This window comes from Anguilla anguilla, chromosome 4, assembly GCF_013347855.1.
Source record: "Anguilla anguilla isolate fAngAng1 chromosome 4, fAngAng1.pri, whole genome shotgun sequence".
Taxonomy (NCBI): Eukaryota; Metazoa; Chordata; class Actinopteri; order Anguilliformes; family Anguillidae; genus Anguilla; species Anguilla anguilla.
Window position 1 is genome coordinate 23,363,681 of NC_049204.1, and position 17,518 is coordinate 23,381,198.

General features: G+C 41.0%; 1 protein-coding gene across 5 annotated transcripts in view; it reads left to right on the plus strand.

The window, feature by feature from the left end:
* Nucleotides 1-17,179, plus strand: part of kcnn1b (potassium intermediate/small conductance calcium-activated channel, subfamily N, member 1b) — a 69,772-nt gene extending 52,593 nt beyond the window's left edge. For 3 of the 5 annotated variants that reach the window (XM_035415534.1, XM_035415535.1, XM_035415538.1), the window contains 6 exons: nt 5,309-5,450; nt 7,030-7,140; nt 7,679-7,806; nt 8,677-8,685; nt 15,745-15,814; nt 16,869-17,179. In XM_035415534.1, the coding sequence (XP_035271425.1) occupies nt 5,309-5,450; nt 7,030-7,140; nt 7,679-7,806; nt 8,677-8,685; nt 15,745-15,814; nt 16,869-17,153 (745 nt within the window). In that variant the 3' untranslated portion in view covers nt 17,154-17,179. The remainder of the gene's footprint in view (nt 1-5,308; nt 5,451-7,029; nt 7,141-7,678; nt 7,807-8,676; nt 8,686-15,744; nt 15,815-16,868) is intronic. The other 2 variants (XM_035415536.1, XM_035415537.1) reach the window with 1 other exon arrangement.
* The last annotated feature ends 339 nt before the right edge of the window (nt 17,180-17,518 follow it).

Consider the following 17,518-nt stretch of genomic DNA (forward strand, 5'->3'; position numbering starts at 1 on the left):
AGTATTTTTGTTCAGATATCTTCGATATTCTCAATCGTAAATAACTTGCACATGGCACGGTCTGACCCTGTGCTTTCGCGGTTGAGATAATGACTCCCTGGCTGGGTTACAAGTGACGAGTTACTGACAATATCATGTGACTTGAAAACAAGGGCACTTAACTGAAAAGTGCTCCTCCTTGATAGCTGTAATTACTGGGGCCATGAAGCTCTTTGCAATTGAGAATGTTCCACTGTATAAGCTACAGACGGAAGATGCTGATGAAAAGAGCTGATTGAGTGGAACTTATGATCCTTTAGATAATTGCCAATATTACTGACGGTTCAGCCAGCAGCAAGGACATGTTTCCGCCCTTACCAGATCTTGCCACTTTTTATGGCTCAGAACTGGATTATTTATTTTTCATCTGAGAAGGAGAGTGGGGGGAAAATCTAAATACTGCAGGAATAATTAGTGTAACATGAACGCTAAAGTTAAAGTCTCATGGCCCTGATAAGTGGTGTCCTGATCTCCGATATTTATTTTATATTTCAGGTTTCTGCCATTAATTTATGTGACCAAATTTTGTCTGCGAACAAACCTACAGAATATGCACAAGCCCAGTCTTTGTGGCCATCTAACACAGCCACTAATGAATTCATGCCAGGGCACATAGTTATTAACATGAATCCACTGCATATGTCTTTCTGTTTTACGACTCGTAGAGTATCAACATAAAAACATTCCTAAATAGTGTATGGGTGTATGCCCTTCCTCAAACATTTTTCCCACAAATATAAATTTTTCTTCCCATTTCCTTAAACAGTCTCTAATCTTTTAAAAATCTTCTCCATCTTAAAAATGACTCGATCCTCCTACTTTTTCAGTCTATAGTAATTTTTCACAGGTGGTTTCAATAAATTAGGAATATGTCCTGTTCATAAACTCTTCTTCCTTGTGTTAATGCCTTGGAAACGTACAAAAGTTGCAAAGTGGGAAATTAACAATCATGTATGACCAGTGTAAGGTTACATTTAAACCAAGTACATTTTTTGCACATTCAGTGAAGCTGTTGGCCTCAAACCTGCCTATAAAATTCAGGCGATCAGTTGAATCTGGTCATAAGTACAAATTAACTCTGCAGACTATACCCCATCTGAGCAGATGTGAGTGATCATTGTAAACTAACTTTGTGTGAGGCCATTTTAGAGTACATGCATGTGATCTGCTGATATGCAGTTACCAAATCCCCAGTGCCACACACTTTGATGACATAATTGGATCGGTTTTGCCCTGTGAGCATTGAACAGTCAGTTTTTAACGAATACCCTTGCACTTTAAACACTGATAGCACAGTCAATTTGCCTTTGAATCAGCCCACTGAGGGACTGACTTCCTCAACCATGCAGGCACTCTGAACTCCCCTTCGCTCATTCACTGATGCTATTTCAGTGCATCCTGTAATTTTTTGATTGTACCTAAAACCAACGCTGTGTAAAACTGTGGTTTTAGGCCTGTGATCTTCCCCCCACATTATGTTTCTCGCACACTCGTTTCCACAGGGCATTTCCACAGGGACTTCTATGAATGGGTCATTGGGGCTGAGCCTCCTGTGCTGTCAATCCAGTGAGATGCTTTTGAAATCTCATTGATGTATTAATGGAGGGCCTTGTTCTAAAAAATAACACACATTGGTCTTACTTATCATTATCTCCACCACATTGAGTCTGAAATAAAGTAGCAAAATCGGAAGGGCACACAGTAAAATGCTAAGTGCTAAATAAACTCTTATAGTGTACATGTGGTCCCTATTAGACTCAAACTCTATTAGAATTGAATTAACACTGGGCATTTTACTGTGCACAGATTAAATTCACAGTGGTGTTCCTGTAGAACTGTTGCACTTACCCGCTCAGTAGACATCCTCATTTAACCCTTTAAGGTGTACAAATATATTATAAGAAAGTCCATAACTGCTCATTCTAATCAAAATGTGACACTCACTACTGTTAACTAGAAGCAATAGAATTCTCATACACTGACTTAGAATTTTGAAAAAGCATTCCAAAAACCCTACTCTTCAAAGGGTTAATCCATCCCAGATGACTTCTATTGATTAACACAAAAGTGTTCATTACCTGGATTTTGAGTAGTGACCATAATGTAAAGCATCCGCTGTACACACTGCCTTTAAACACAAAATGGTAGAAGGGTCCTGTGAGGACTCCTCCTCCATTGGACTGCAAATACAACCAGCCCAGCAAAGCCACACTGCAGTCATTTAGTTTCATTGACCCTGCAATCAGTTAGACCTGCTCAGTGCCAGTGTCCCGGGAACAATGTCCATGCTGATGAAAGGGAAGGCCCATGGGTCGATGGTGACTGAATTAAAATAGGCTAATTTCTTCAATGTCAGTGATGACCTGTGATTTTTGCACTTTCCTTCCTTGCTCTCAATATACTGTATTACTTATCAGCATGTAGGATGTGGAAATTTTACTTTTCCGGCATGTTAAACTGTATATTGCTTTTTTGCATGATAAACTTTGGACAAGCCATCCTCAATGGTTTCAGAAACGTTTTTGCTTCAGGATTGTCAGCATGATTGCAGAATACAAGAGTCAGTGTGATCAATGGAGACAGGGTTGAGGTGCTGTTGGCATGAAAAATGTTGACAATGAACTATCTGGGAGGGGATCCACACACATCACACTTTGGGGGTTGGTTCACAAATGCAGAACAACTGCTTCAGGGATGAGTTTTCTGCTTGACTACATCCAAGTGAGAAGGTAAGCCACTGTCATCTGAATGTGGTCAGCCAGGTCATTGGGAAATCCATCTGAATTTGATTCCATCAAAGTAAACATTGATATACAATGCACCATTCATTCCACTTTTAGCTGATCCTTATTTTCTTTTGCTTATGCCTACCCCCAAGGCGTAAATGAAAAAAACTGCAATGATTTCTATTTCCGAGTGCTTGGCTCCTCCCAGATTGATCATTAACAGTCATGGGAGCAGGTCCTATATTTGTATGGATCTATGCTTTACAAAATGATCTGACCAATGTTCCATAATTTGTATTGAATTCTTTCCTAATGAATATCATTCAAATCTGTGGGATTTGGTACCTCTTGTTTGTTCTGCAAGGGCTAGATACTGTAAGTCAGAGGAAATAAACTTATAACATGGTGCCATCAGTTTCTTGGCCATTTTGCACACAACAGAAGACAGACATTATGATGAATGCTACTCGTTTCTTTTTCATTCTGTTTTCCCTCTTTCTCAGTGCATATTTTTCCAACCCATTTGCTGTCGATTCTCTTAGGCAAAATGCCATCTGCATTTGTCACACTAGGTGCGAGGTCATGTGAAGATCATGCCACCCAAGAGTCACACAGTTGGACTTCTTCACTGCTGTGAAGCCACACAGCTAGGCTTATTCTTTCTTTTTAATTGTGTCATCTGAAAACTGTAGCTGCTAGTTTCTAACCTTTCAATACATTGGAATGCAAGTATTGTACTGATCTGTTTTTTTCTGGATACTGGATACTGGACAGTTCAGTTTAAATTGTCTGAATAACATGAGGATTATCTTTTCATGGTTCTGAACAGCAGCTAAATTAAAAAGCAACTCTATCTATCGAAACGTAGAGTAAGCAATACAACCTTGGTTTTTGCATAGTAATAGATGAAGGACATGTGAGCCGTTATGGTAAGTTTGTGATCCATTTATTTAAAGAGCTTGTTTGGTGGGTTGGTCCCACCATTTTTCTAGTCAGAGATTTTATTTTTCATTATCAATTTATGGATAAAGGGTATCTGAGTTTCCCCAGGCACATGAAGAATATGACTCCAGTGATTCCAATGCCAGCTTGCATTCTGTGGAAAGATGCCTGCTAAAAATATTCTCTTTATCAAAGATCTTTAAGAAAACAGTTACTTATGCAAATAGGGTGCTTAGCTTAATTTCATGGCTTAATGCAAGCTATTGATTTTGGCACAGCCTGCCAATGAGTGCATTGTGGGTACTGTTTGACTGGAGTTTTTCCTTTAAAAAACAAGGGCAAGATGAGCTGTAAGTTTCCACTGATAGTTTTGTGCCTCTATTCATTTCCTTTTTAAAGGAAATGTGCAAGGTAGGAAAGATTTTGATTATAATGTGATTACATTGTGATTTTGCCCTTTCAATATGATTAGAGCACATGATTAGAATTTTTATTAAGAGTGGGTGTTTTTTATTGATTCTAAAGATTAACTTGTGATATTATTTACCATATGTTTTACCATGTTGTATTTTGGACATTTTGTACCCCTGTTTGTGCAATCATATGTGTTTGGGAGGCAAAAAAAAAACCCCTATTGCTGATCATAATTCTTGGTTATCAACTCTTTCTACAACAAATAGAAATGAATCCCCTGGGTGTCTTTCTTATCCACAGCTTATAATATTGTCATTATGATTCGTCATTTATGACTGTGCCCAGTGTTGTGTCAAAGAATGGTCAGAACTGGGATGTTTAACCATTCACCTAATGACGTACTGAGGCATACATGTTCACTTCTACTGTTTGAAGGAACATACAGAACATTATATGTGAACTGAAAAATTAATAGGTCTCTGAAAATCTATTTTAGAGCACTGAATTATGGCATATCCATCTGGGGATCCTGAATTGGATTTTACATAAAAAAGGATCAATGTATTTTGGCTTTGCTTGATTAGGAACAAAGTCATTAGTTATTAAGTAAGAGTGCCTTGAGTGGGGAAAACACACTGCTACTGGCTGAATGCTTATATAGTCTCTCGAGTAATATCGCATTGCTGGTGACAGTTTATATTCAAATACTTATTTTAGTTCTTCAATTTAATTAAACAGTAACCATCTATATATTACCCAGCATTTTCATGCTGTACATCAGAAGGTTTCTGAATTGAAGCTCATTTACAAAAGTCACAAGTATATTTTTCTGTAAAGTAGTTCGATTTTATTTAGTTCTACATAGACCTATTTTTTCTAACCAGAACTGTGCTCTTCAAATCGCATTAATTATCTTTCTTTCTTTCTTTATGAAAAAATTTTATAGATTTCATAAAACTTTCCTGATGTTACCTTTTTACCCTTCCACTTTCAAGTAATGGTGATTAATTTTGGGTGCTTCCTGAGTGAATTACATGAAGTATTTATTTGTCTTCCGCCTGCTCTACCATGTCTTCTGAAGTCATGGTCAGTGACGTGGGCCCATGTCTTTTGACAGGCCTTGTACGTATAATCCTGTGCTTCCCTGAATTTGGTGTTTTTTTCTTTCTCTCTTTTCATTTACTCAGGTATCATGACAAACAGGAAGTCACCAGTAACTTCCTGGGAGCTATGTGGCTAATTTCTATAACCTTCCTCTCAATTGGCTATGGAGACATGGTGCCTCATACATACTGTGGAAAGGGTGTGTGTCTACTAACTGGAATCATGGTATGTTTTCCTCATTTGCCCTTTTGTGTGATAAACATGGAAAAGTATTTTTGTGAGAATGCAGCTATATGTCTGAAAGCATAGTAAAATGAAATTGCCTACTTTCAAAAGTTGCTCAAACAAATAATAAACCTGCAAAGTAATTGTGAAAAGTTCCACTGTCTAAAACATTTTTTTAAATTCTTTTGAAAAATCAGTTGGACGCAGTTTTGAAGGGATGTTTACACTTGTAGCAAACCTAAGCATATTCATACCTGTTAACAATGAACAAACTGTTAATTAGCACCATTGATCTACAAATGCCTACATTTTATTTAACCATAAACATCAATGCTCAAAGCTTTAAGTCAAAACAACAGATCTACCCAACATATCAGGAATATGTTTTTTATTATGTATTTACCACTAATTAATAGCTTACTGCCTGCTCAAAGTTGACTTGCTTATAAATGCATATTTCATTGGTAGCAATGTATTTATTAACATGTTTAACTTTATTGTACCAGTATAAAGAGGGCTTTAAAATAATGTATAATCTGGCAATAGATCAATAAGAACAAAATGATTTGGTGTTATTGTTTTGGGAAGTTTGTCCATGTAAATTGATCTAAAGGCAGGCTGCCTCTTGCCCTCTTGTTGCAAAATCAGATATAGAAGGAGCGGATTAATTATTGAGGGGATGTATCCAGATGGCATGCAGGGTGAGGCAGGGAAGGTAGCAGGAGCAGGAGGGGGACCGTGACAACCCTCACAGGGCACTCAGAGGCAATCACAAGAGAGGGGGTTAGCAGGGAGAAGGAGGCTGTCGACAATGCACAAGAAAAGTAATACCCGGAGCTCAGCTATCACCCTTTTGGAGGTGTTCTGCAATGATGCATGTAGCTCTTTTTTTTTATCAAAGCCTGTGGTTCTTTGCTCTTGTTGTTTTTTTTTGTGTGTGCAATTTAATGCTCATTAGTGTAGTTTTGTTCTTGTTTATATAACTTAGTTTAATGATCAATAGGGTAGTTGACAAGTTGACAATCGAGTCTGCCCATCTTGCACTTGCTGTCTTCCTTGGGTCTGTACTCTCCCCCAATCAGGAATTACTGATCTTTGCACTTGCGTATGCATTAATGCCAGTTAAGTGAATGAGAACGAGAGTCAGGGTAACATAATGTGTCGAAAGCACAGATAATGATGCGTCATGATTGTGTTATTACAGTGTGCAATCAATGAGCTTCTATTGTTATTGGTTTATATTAATAAATTTTACTTCCCTGAAACTTTACCAGACAATGGTACAGATGTCCATGTGTACTGTAGGTCTGTTTTTCAGGTGCAACAGTTTGTGTTTCTAGATGTGTAAGATTTATGCAGTATGGAGTAAAATAGATAATAGGAGAAGCAACTGGCACTGATGTGAACCATCTTATTTTCAGTTTATAACAGTCTGTAGGACTAGTCGAGGGTTTCCATGTTGAAAAATATTGTGTAGTAAATGATTAAACTGATTAAAAATACAGACTAATCAGCTAAGGAGACACTAGATAAATAACCTGGCTAAGAGAACTACTGATATTCCCGTCTCTCCTCCTAGGGGGCGGGCTGCACTGCCCTGGTGGTTGCCGTGGTTGCCAGGAAGTTGGAGTTGACCAAGGCCGAGAAACATGTTCACAACTTTATGATGGACACGCAACTCTGCAAACGAGTGAGTGAAAGCCATTTATGAAGGAGGCTCTTTTGCCAACGTGATCTCATTTCCTACTCTTCATATATTGAGGCTTAGGCACAGGCCCTTGGCGTCACTATACAATGCAGAAGGAGTCCTTTGGTGTCACATCAATATAACATGTTTACCCTTAGCATCAACAAAGAGACTCTGAGGGTTTCTACTGAAGTCTGGAATACTTAGGATGTCCAGAAGTGACGCCAATGGACTCCTTCTGCGTCGTATAGTGACGCCGAGGGCTTCTTTCCAAGCCTCGATATTTGACGAGTTTGGAATGAGACCAGGTTGTCTTTGCAGCATTTCCAGGTTGCAGCAGAGAAACCAGTGTATACACTCTGTCAACTATAATACTGACATTTTTAAACAAACATGATACCGTGACAAGTTTTTTTCTTGAAACAATACTTTTTCATTAGGCTTGCCATTTCAGTTTCACGTTCTGGTATCATTGTCTCAGTTACTGTAAATGGTATAAATGGGTCGGACTGTGAATGTGCGTTTCCTCTCTCTGCCACAGGTCAAAAACACGGCTGCTAATGTACTCAGGGAAACATGGCTCATCTACAAACACACCAAGTTGGTGAAGAAGATCGACCACGCTCGGGTGCGCAAACACCAGCGCAAGTTTCTGCAGGCCATTCACCAGTAAGTAGAGTGGGCCGAGGCGTGGACACAGTCACGATGTTGCCGTACCGTAGCATGAGCAAACAGCCTCCTGTACTGCAGCTCCTTTAATAATGCTGAGCACTGTTGCGAATTTCACCACCCTGTTCATATTATTATTGGTGCAGTGTACACTTATTCGTGGAGCAGCACGATCGTATCCTTTTAAATGTAAGATGAGTATCTGGTGGCAGGGCACAGGGAGATGTGTGTTTGGCTTTGTCATTAACTTGGCCCATTTTTGAATTTGAAATATATCACTCAGCCACGCACAATGCTGTGAGCTATCTCAAGAGGTATTGTAGAGTTCATCTCTGGCTCCTGCCCTTGTTCTGTGCTGTTAAATTTTTGGCCTTGCCTGTTATTGCTCCTGTGCGGTTGTGGCTGACTTCTCCCCCTCAAGTCTGTGCAATCAGGGAACTTAGTGGAGGGAATTACCATACGAGTGCTGTGCAGGCTTGAAGCTATGCCACACCTGTAATTTTGTTCTTCTAGCCATCACAGTCAAGCAGGAAATTCAACTGAACAGCCTGCTCATGAAAGAACGTTAGTCTTCAACAAAACAGATTCTAAGAAGAAACTCTAAGAAGATACAAGAACACTCCCTTTCATGGCTTCTGTTACGATGCATTTACCTAGATTATAAATTTGCTAAAATAAATTATTATTTTTGGTTTTACTCAATTCTTCAGAGAAAAAAAACTCCATTTAAATTTGAATGAGTTAACCTTGCCCCAATCCCCAAATCTTTCACCGTGCAGTGAGAGGTGTAATGGTTGACCTGTTTTTTGTGTTGTTGTGGGTTTTTAAACTTGTACTGTGTTCTGTCTTTGTTTTGCTCGATCACTGCAGAGCTCAGAAGTAAGTTGCGTCTTCTCTGTTCTTCCCCTCCCTCCTCTTGTCCTTTACTTTTTATCTTTTGTCAATGTTATCCGGACATGATTGACATGCATGAGGTTTGAAGCTGGATGCTGATCTGGATATTTGTCTCTCTTTTCATTTTTTTTCTTTCCATTCTCTGAATGGAGTGAAAAAATAACCAAAGGGTGCAAACTCATGTGATGGTAGCAGGGTGCCTGAAGGAAAAAAATGAAACAGCATCTTTTGAGCTTCAAATGCGTCAGCTTGCCCAGAATCCATTCATCAACAAACTAGTCCAGATCTCCATACTAACTTGTATTGACAGCCCCACCCTTGCCCCTTGACTACTGCTGCTTTCAAATGAAAATCTATCAGAAAACCTCAGCCCAGTTCATGCCTCAATTGATATACTTTTCACGATGGCAAAATCTATACCGTAAACAGCCTTCAGTCAACCATATAACAGGCATATTCGATCACCGTGTTGAAGGGCCCAGTTTCTTAATTCACTGTGTGTCCCTGCTTGATTCTTAGCCTTCTCTCACATTGGAGGCCCTTACAAGCCATTTCGCTTACATCATGACTGTGAGAATTAGATGTTCTGCTGAGCACATCAATTTATATTTAATGCATTTGGACTGCAGTTTTATTGAGCTGCATAAAAATTCCTAACCTAATGCACACAATCGTAAATTTCATTAAATGCTCTCCCACACCTGAAAAGTACAGTAGAGTCATGCTGCAGCGTTCCAGTCCAGGCGCAGCCTTAATACTACGCACTCTGTCTGTTGGACCCAGCACACACCTGCGTAGGCCTGGATTAGATGCAAGCTGCTATGGAGATCTGGCTTTTTTTTTAAAAGATGCTGACCGGTTCCAGCCCTCCCAAATCCGGCAAGGAATTTTGGGAGCTCATTGTGAAAACCACTGTGGAGGGCCAAGGGATGGGATGGGGAGGGAGGAGGGAATTTGGGTTGTGTACTCATACAGCTTCCATTGAGGCATGGTACAGTGGGAGAATGAGGTTTGGGGGTGTTTGGCTGGGCAATTACATTTGGAATATACTCTTATTTTTGGGTAATTATCCAGTAAATGATGTAGGGGGAAGGGGTTTTAATTTGAGGCACTGTATTACGATCACACTACTGCATGGTAATTGCATACTTCATGGATGCGGAGAAATGTGCTCTCTCTTAATTGCACTGGCATGGTGCCACACTCCAGTGAGCATCAGCTCGTTTCATCTTGGCCATGCAGAGCTGATCTCAGTTTACTGCATGCTCGTCCCTGCTCTGCAACATTGCCGCAATCAAACGGTGCCATCGACTTTGTTTTCTTTAAAAATCCTTTTTGGTCATGTGTACCACATCTCTCTTAATTTTGTGCTTGTGTTTTTACCTAGCGTGTTTTTTTTCCTTTTTTTATGATCCTCTGCTGTTGCTCAGGTTGGGATTAATGATGTTGAGTGGGTGACTGATGCTTGGAAAGTGACGTGGTCCTACCCGGGACTAAAGCTTCTCTCAGACTGGAATGTACACTTCAGTCAGGACTGGCTCTGTGGGCACAGAGGGTGATTGCAGTGTGTTGAGCGAAGCAGCAGTCGTCTGGAACGCGGAAGAGAGAGCATGAGGTGCCAGTTAACATGTGGCAGGATCAAAGTCCAATCTGTCCTGGGCTATTAGGGCAAAATGCAGATGGAGGGTCAGGAAGAGGATCTGTTTGTGTCTCCTTCCCACCCCTCCTCTGTCCATTTTCAAGTGCTGTTTTTAGTGGAATGACATGGTGCTCCGGGGCACAGATCCAGTGGCAGAGAACACTATCTATCCTGCGCATTTAAGATCAGATTGTGTAAAAATAGGATCACAGCATGAGAGCATCTTCATCTTCATCATCATCTTAGCACAAACACTCTGTATTAACTTTCTATAGCTTTCATTCTGAAAAAGGGGCACATGTGAAAACTATTGCCCAGCATTAACTTATCCTGTGGGCCTCTAGACTTACTTTGACATTTGCGCCAAATTTCTTTGCAACAAAGAATATTTTCAGTAAGAACCGCGGTACTGTTGTTAGCTTGACAGCAACAATTAAATTCAATGATTATAAAACAAGTTCTGACAATATTCCAGTCTGTTCAAGCGTTCAAAATGCTTTCAAGATTACAGCTATAGTAAAACCGTTTAATCAATGGAGAGGGCAATGGACTAGAAAGAGAGGAAGGAAGAAAGAAGAGCTGGTGAATCCAGGGAAGAGTGTTCCCTGACCGCTGTAATGAAGTTACATTTAAATGTCTTCAAAAATTCCATTCAGATTCATCAGACTGGAAACCATTTGGGGGTTCTGTCTGTTGGCTTTTCTTGTACTGTGACAAATTCATTTCCACTAAGGTGCTCACAGATACCTCCTTTGTAAATTATTCCTGGGAAAAAGGAGAGGGTGCTGTTGGGAATGACTTTGCTCTAGGGATTCCAAAGGACAGTTTAACGTACAACACATTGACAGCATATTAATAATAAAGTGAGTCAATTGATTTGACCACTGAAGGGCTTTTACAGTCAAATTGCTGGTGTGCTGTTTATGCATTATTCTTAGCCCTGTGGTTTACCCTCCTAAAGCCTTTTCGATGTGGGCATAGTGAACCACAGCCCTGTGCAAACTGGCTTATAACTGGTAGCTGCATCACCCCAGGAGAGAGGGGTTTCAGCATGACTGTCAATCATCTGCCTGGGCTCTGCCTGCTAACTGTGCACAGTGCACAGCACTCCTCCAAAGAAAAGACAGCACAGCCCAACTGCGCTGAGAAAAGAAGAGGCGGCTGGCAGGCATTGGCTGACTGTACAGCGGTGTGACGAGCCAGCACTGTTTAAGAATGTTCCGGGTTCGAGTCCCGGCCGGTTAGGTCCTCGCAGAGTTTGTTCTCCCCATGTTCACGTGGCTTTTCGCTGGGTAGTCCAGTTTCCCCCTGCAGTCCAAAGACTTGCAGGCTCCAGGGCTCACATGCAAAAGAGATGTCAATCTCAGTGTGCCTACCCTGGTTAAATAAAGGAGAAATAAATAAAATGAATACAAAAACATTATTGGGGGTTCCAAATTTGGATAAAATGAGGGGTAAAAATTATGGTAGTATACTTTTCTTATTGTTTTTACTGAATTATCTTCATAGCCACATGTAAGCAGAAAAGGAAAAAACCCAAACACTTTTCTTTGCTACCTGTAAGTCACAGAGGATTGTTGCTCGCTACCTAACACAAAATGTTCTCACAACGTTGTTGCAATGTAGTGCCAATGTTATAATTCTGACAAAACATTCCAGTAGCATTGTGAGTACATTTTGTGTTGGCTGGGTTCTTTGTTATGTAAACTATCAGTGTACAGTATTGGGCGCCCACGTCTCAAAGACGTGAAAGGGGTAGTCCTGCAGTGCAGCTAGTGTAGAGCTGCCTTGCCAGTAATTAAACATCTTTTGCCTGAATCCGTAACATTTGCGTGTGCTGCCACACAACATGGATAATGGCCTGGGCAAAGGCTTTCAGTAGCACGGCTTTGTTCCCAGTGTTAAAGGCCACAATCAGGAAGGCCTGACCTCACGCTGGAGAGAAACAATGGAGTCGTACTGAAGTGGCCTCCGTGTTCTCCCGCCTCCCCTCCCCCTGCCCTTTCTCGCTGGCGGCGTCCCTTTCCGGGTTTTGTGCTCTGGCTAATCAGCCGGCCGTGAGGAGAAAAACAAACCCTCCTGTGGCCTGAGTGGTTCCTCAGAAGAATTTCCACATCCACTTCAATAGGCATTGAAATCGGGGTAAATGCTAATTGCCCTCATCCTGTTTTTAAGCGTCACCAAGGAAACCACGCCCAGGTGTAGAGCATGTCGAGTTTAGCGGCTCTTTATCATTTCATCTTGGTTTTTTTTTTGTGGGGGGGGGGGGGAGAACGACCTTGTGCACTTTTTTATCAGCACCAGTAAGAGGTGTACGGTGCCCACAACTTCCTATGTATAAATAGTGTTCAGCCCTCTTTACAGAGAGTGCAATTATAAGGTCTCACATTTGTACATTAAGCATTTTCTCATGGCATTTCCATGGGTATAGAAGTTATTCACTCTGGGAACTAATCGTTCTTTTTTTTTTTTTTTTTTGAATCATTTAAAATGCAATGATCCCTAAAATCCTTCAGCTTGTCAGTGACTTACTGATATTTGGTTTTATATTTTGAGGCATACTTGTAGTTCTGCCCTTCTTTGTTTGCCTTTGCCATTCCCAGAGTGGTTGCCTGGCACATATAGTATGTGTATCTGGCTGCAACAACCCCATGACTTGTACCCCCTGTGATTGCGCTAATACCTATCATCATAAATGACCAATTGGTGTTCACCAGAGTTGCACAGTTAAAATAGTACTACTGGGATAGGCATTTTCAGTTTTTGTATAAAGTATAAAGATAATTTTCAACATAATTTCTGAACATCAGACAAACTTTACTTAAGATGACAAACTGTGGGTAGAGCATCCAAGGTTAGACAGCCCACTTTAACCGAGGAGCTGGACACATCAAGCACATGCCCAGTCTGCGGCTCTAACCGGGATGGTGTATACACGATTAGTACATTAAGCTAAATGCCTTCATTGATTTTATTTTGTGTGTGTGTGTGTGTGCGTGCGCGCGCATGTGCATGTGCGTGTGTGTGTGGAAAACCCCTAGTGTAAGCATCTTTTAATTTGTCCTTCATGTTTTGTCCATTTATCATGGCTGTGCTCTTGAATAATTAATCTAATGGGCCTCCTTGGAGTATATTAATCTGACAACCATACAAACTGCATTTTCTGTCTGTTAAATTTTCAGTACTTTTTTGTGTATGTAAAACTGGGAAAAAAGTTTTATGCATATCTACCCCAATTTCACAGAGTTGTTTACCTCAATGGCCATATTTTTACTACATTACTATATTATACTGTACTTTTTTAATTTTACTTGTATGCAAAATGCCCACCAGGATTTATGGCAGGAAAACTGGTATCGCATGAATTGAGAGAACAAATATATGGGCACATATACACATATGGGCAGCACTGAATTAATTCATCATAAACAAAAGAGAACGGTTGCATTCTTAATGCAGCCCAGTTTATTTACATTGTATGTGAATAATTTTTCAAAATATGCAGTTGTTATACTTTTTCCCAAACTGTCCAAAATGTTTTGCTACTTTAGCAAGTGTTAGCCGCATCACATGTAGAGAGGGATGATTTTCTCAATAATTGGTGGTCTGTGAAGACCTACATGTAGGCTATTGTCATATTTCTTTGATTCCCATGTTTTGTCCTCCAAAGTGCTTATTCTTTAGCTGGTGTACTGCTGTACTGATGGATAATGTGTCAAAATTAATGGTATGCCAGTTTCCCTGGAAACTGGTGTCTGAATATGAAAGACAAATACAAAGCACACACAAGGGTGTATCAGCAGTTCATCAACACCCTAACAAAACTCAGCTAGCTACTGTAGCTGAATACATACTGTACATTATGGCAGTGAGTGATGTACTTTCAGATCTAAATATGGTAGCTAGCATTCTGTTGTGTGCTAAAATGGATGCCTTGTTATCTATCAGTGACTGAGTCACAAATATTAAATGGCAAATCTTCTAAACTTTTATGCACACAGCCTGAAGGCTCTTCTGTGAGTGTTGGCCTTGACTGCACTGCACTGCAGCCTCTACAGAATGCTTCTGAAAAACAAGCAGACCCTTCAAGGTTTTTCACTTGATTCAAGTGAGAGGACTGCTTCACATCAGAATCTGTTTGTCTCTACAGTTAAGTCTGTTTCAACCGGAGGGAGGCTTGCTTTGAGCCACAGAGGGTTAAAAAAAAAACACACTTGACCAGTTTTACTGCGCAAAGTGCATTGAGATCTGCTGTATTTAAATCCAGCCACAGTGTAGTTTAAACCGAAATACCATTCAGAATAAATACGCTCACCACACAGTTCATCCACTGTATCTCTCCATTCGTGATTTGTTGGTAGATCCCAATCGACAGAAGAAAGATAGGCACCATTACACCTAAATTATTTTCCGTGATTATATTCCCCAGCTACAGCTCCAATAGATTGACCACATTCTGAGACCGATTTCCTTGCATGCTTTATTTAATGGACAAAAAAAAAAAAAAAAAAATTCCATGAGTGAATGACTGAAATCAAATGAATAAAAAATGAATAAAGGCCCTTTGCAAGCTTACTCTGATTAGCATTTACGCAGGGGAACTAGATGTGAAAGCAATCTTGGAAACGTTTCTCCGAACCACTTGCTGACAACAAATAAGAATTGTGAACAAGTCACTGTACAAGCTCAGTAAGTGCTGTCATTTGTATTTTATTTCTTCTGAGAAAATAACATTGCACATTTCTTTTTAATTGTGGCGTCATCATTTTTTATCTTCATTTCAACATGTGCACTGGATTGCTGATGAACAGAACTTGACCAAACACGCAAGATTGTATCTGGTTTCACATATTCAGAACAGAGACACGTAGTTGGAGAATAAACAGAAAGTTTTATCATTTTTCTCAAGTCAGGCTCCCCCAGTCCCATCTCACTGCCACCCTCCCGTCAGCTCCACCACACCGCGCCCACGTACCCACCCAGTCATCCCTCACCTGTGCTTCCCCCATCGCACCTCCTCTGCCCCCACCCTGAGTGAGCCGCGTGGAGCGCAGTGGCTTGCCTGACGTGGCACACTGGCAGCTCGCCAGAGAGAAGGGCTGCGTGGGCGTGGGAGCAGATGGAGAGAGCAGTGAGATGTTTGAATGCTCTGATGGGTTGTATTTCTTCATTCCGTTATTTATTTCTTTTTTTGTTTTTTGCCTCGTGGCCGATTTGGTGTGCATGTTTGGTATGGCAGTGTGAGCTGGAAACGTTTGCATGTGGACTGCTCTCCACTCGGAATCTGTCTGTGCGCTCTCCTGACTGCTGTCTGCTGCTCTCCGTCCTTCCGTCCCACCCCACATCCGCCCACCCACCCGCCCGCCCGCCCAACCCCTCTCCCCCCTCCCCTGTCCTTTCCGCAGACTACGCAGTGTGAAAATGGAGCAAAGGAAACTCAATGACCAGGCTAACACCCTAGTGGACTTGGCCAAGGTACGTATAAATCATAATATGGTTTACTAATTACACTGGTACATGACATTATTGCATTATATAAACATATTTAGAATTCTGTTCTATGCGTTATTCAACAACTCTGACCAATGAATTGACCATCATGTGAACTGTCAGCTCTGACCATGTGACCATGAAATAAAAAGAACATTCTGTATCTCCTCATCAGAAGTCATTTGTAGAAAAAATGTAGATTGTTTTAAAGATTTTTTAAAACATTTTTGTATTTCTGAATACTATAGATTATAATTTAAATGAACAAATGATTTTTTTTATTAGTATGTTTTTTTCTTTATATTCTGTACATGCCACTGTTCAGTTGGAAGATATTAATAAATATTCTACACTAACCACTAAAGTTGCTTGAAATTCAGACTTTCAGTTCATTTTAAATTACCTGAAATACTGTATGAAATTATTTGTGAAGCCAGACGGAAGACTAATAGAGAGCATTTATACTTTTTGGGCAGGATTAAATGGCACTTAATATTGTAGTTATATCTTTCCAATAAGAGGAAATGCAACAAGTCCATAAAAAAGCACTCAGACACTTTTGAATGCATCAGTGAAGTGTCCTTGGAGAAATGTACAGAGAACCTAAGGGAAAGAAGTTGCATTTGCTGCAGTAAATTGCAGATTAACAGCTTAGGGAGAACACAGTATTCATGGGTCCTCTTGATGGAAACTTTATTTTTTGATGTACCCATTTTTGATTTTGCTGCTTGGCTCTCAAGTAATGTTTTCTTAGTTTTTCAGAATCTCTCTTCCTGTTTGGCAATGAAACAAAGGCAGAATGATAAAACAGTGCCAATATATCCATACTCCAGGGCTGAAGATCATCACGTAAATGTATTTTTTGATAGAAATGTAGAGGCTGCACTCTCATTTTAAGCCCTTTGCACATAATGTTTTGTCATGGGGGCAGGATTTCCCCTCGCCCTCCCGTTTCCCAGGGCACTTTGGGCTAGTGGAGTCCTCCTGATGAGGTGAACGCGAGTCGAGTGTCCTGAGTTTCCCTCTGCCTTCTCCGCAGACACAGAACGTGATGTATGACCTGGTGTCTGAGCTGCAGGAGCGCAGCGAGGAGCTGGACAAGCGAATTGGCACTCTAGAGGACAAGCTGGACTCCATCACTGGCAGCCTGCAGGCCCTGCCCGGCCTGCTCTCTCAAGCCATAACGCAGCAGCAGCGGGACTTCCTGGACGGCTTTGCGCACCGCTTCCGGCCCGCGTCGCTGGGCTCGGAGCGGTCCTGGACGCCAACTCGACGGCGCCGCTCGCCCTCCACCGCGCCACACACCTCCTCCGACAGCGGCTAGCCCCCCCCCCACTCCCCCCCACCCCCCCACACACCTCTGCCATCCAAAACTTAACACCGCTGAGGCTCCAGCGCAGACTGACTCAATCGACTAAAGAGAGACCGAAAATTTAACACAGACAAAAGTAAAGAATTGAAAAAAATAAAATAAATTAAAAAACGGTAGAGATATGGTTTATGTTTAGCCATTGTATGGCTGTTGAAGTTAGCTTTTTTGTAAAGCCCTTGTATAGTTACTGACTGAGTTCAGGGTGCTGGGGTGAAGCTGGCTATCACACCGGAGAATATCCTTAAGCAAGACGGAAATGAAAACCGCTACTAGTGGAGGCCAGTGCTCTGCTAGGGCGGTGCCTCGGAGGGGTGTGC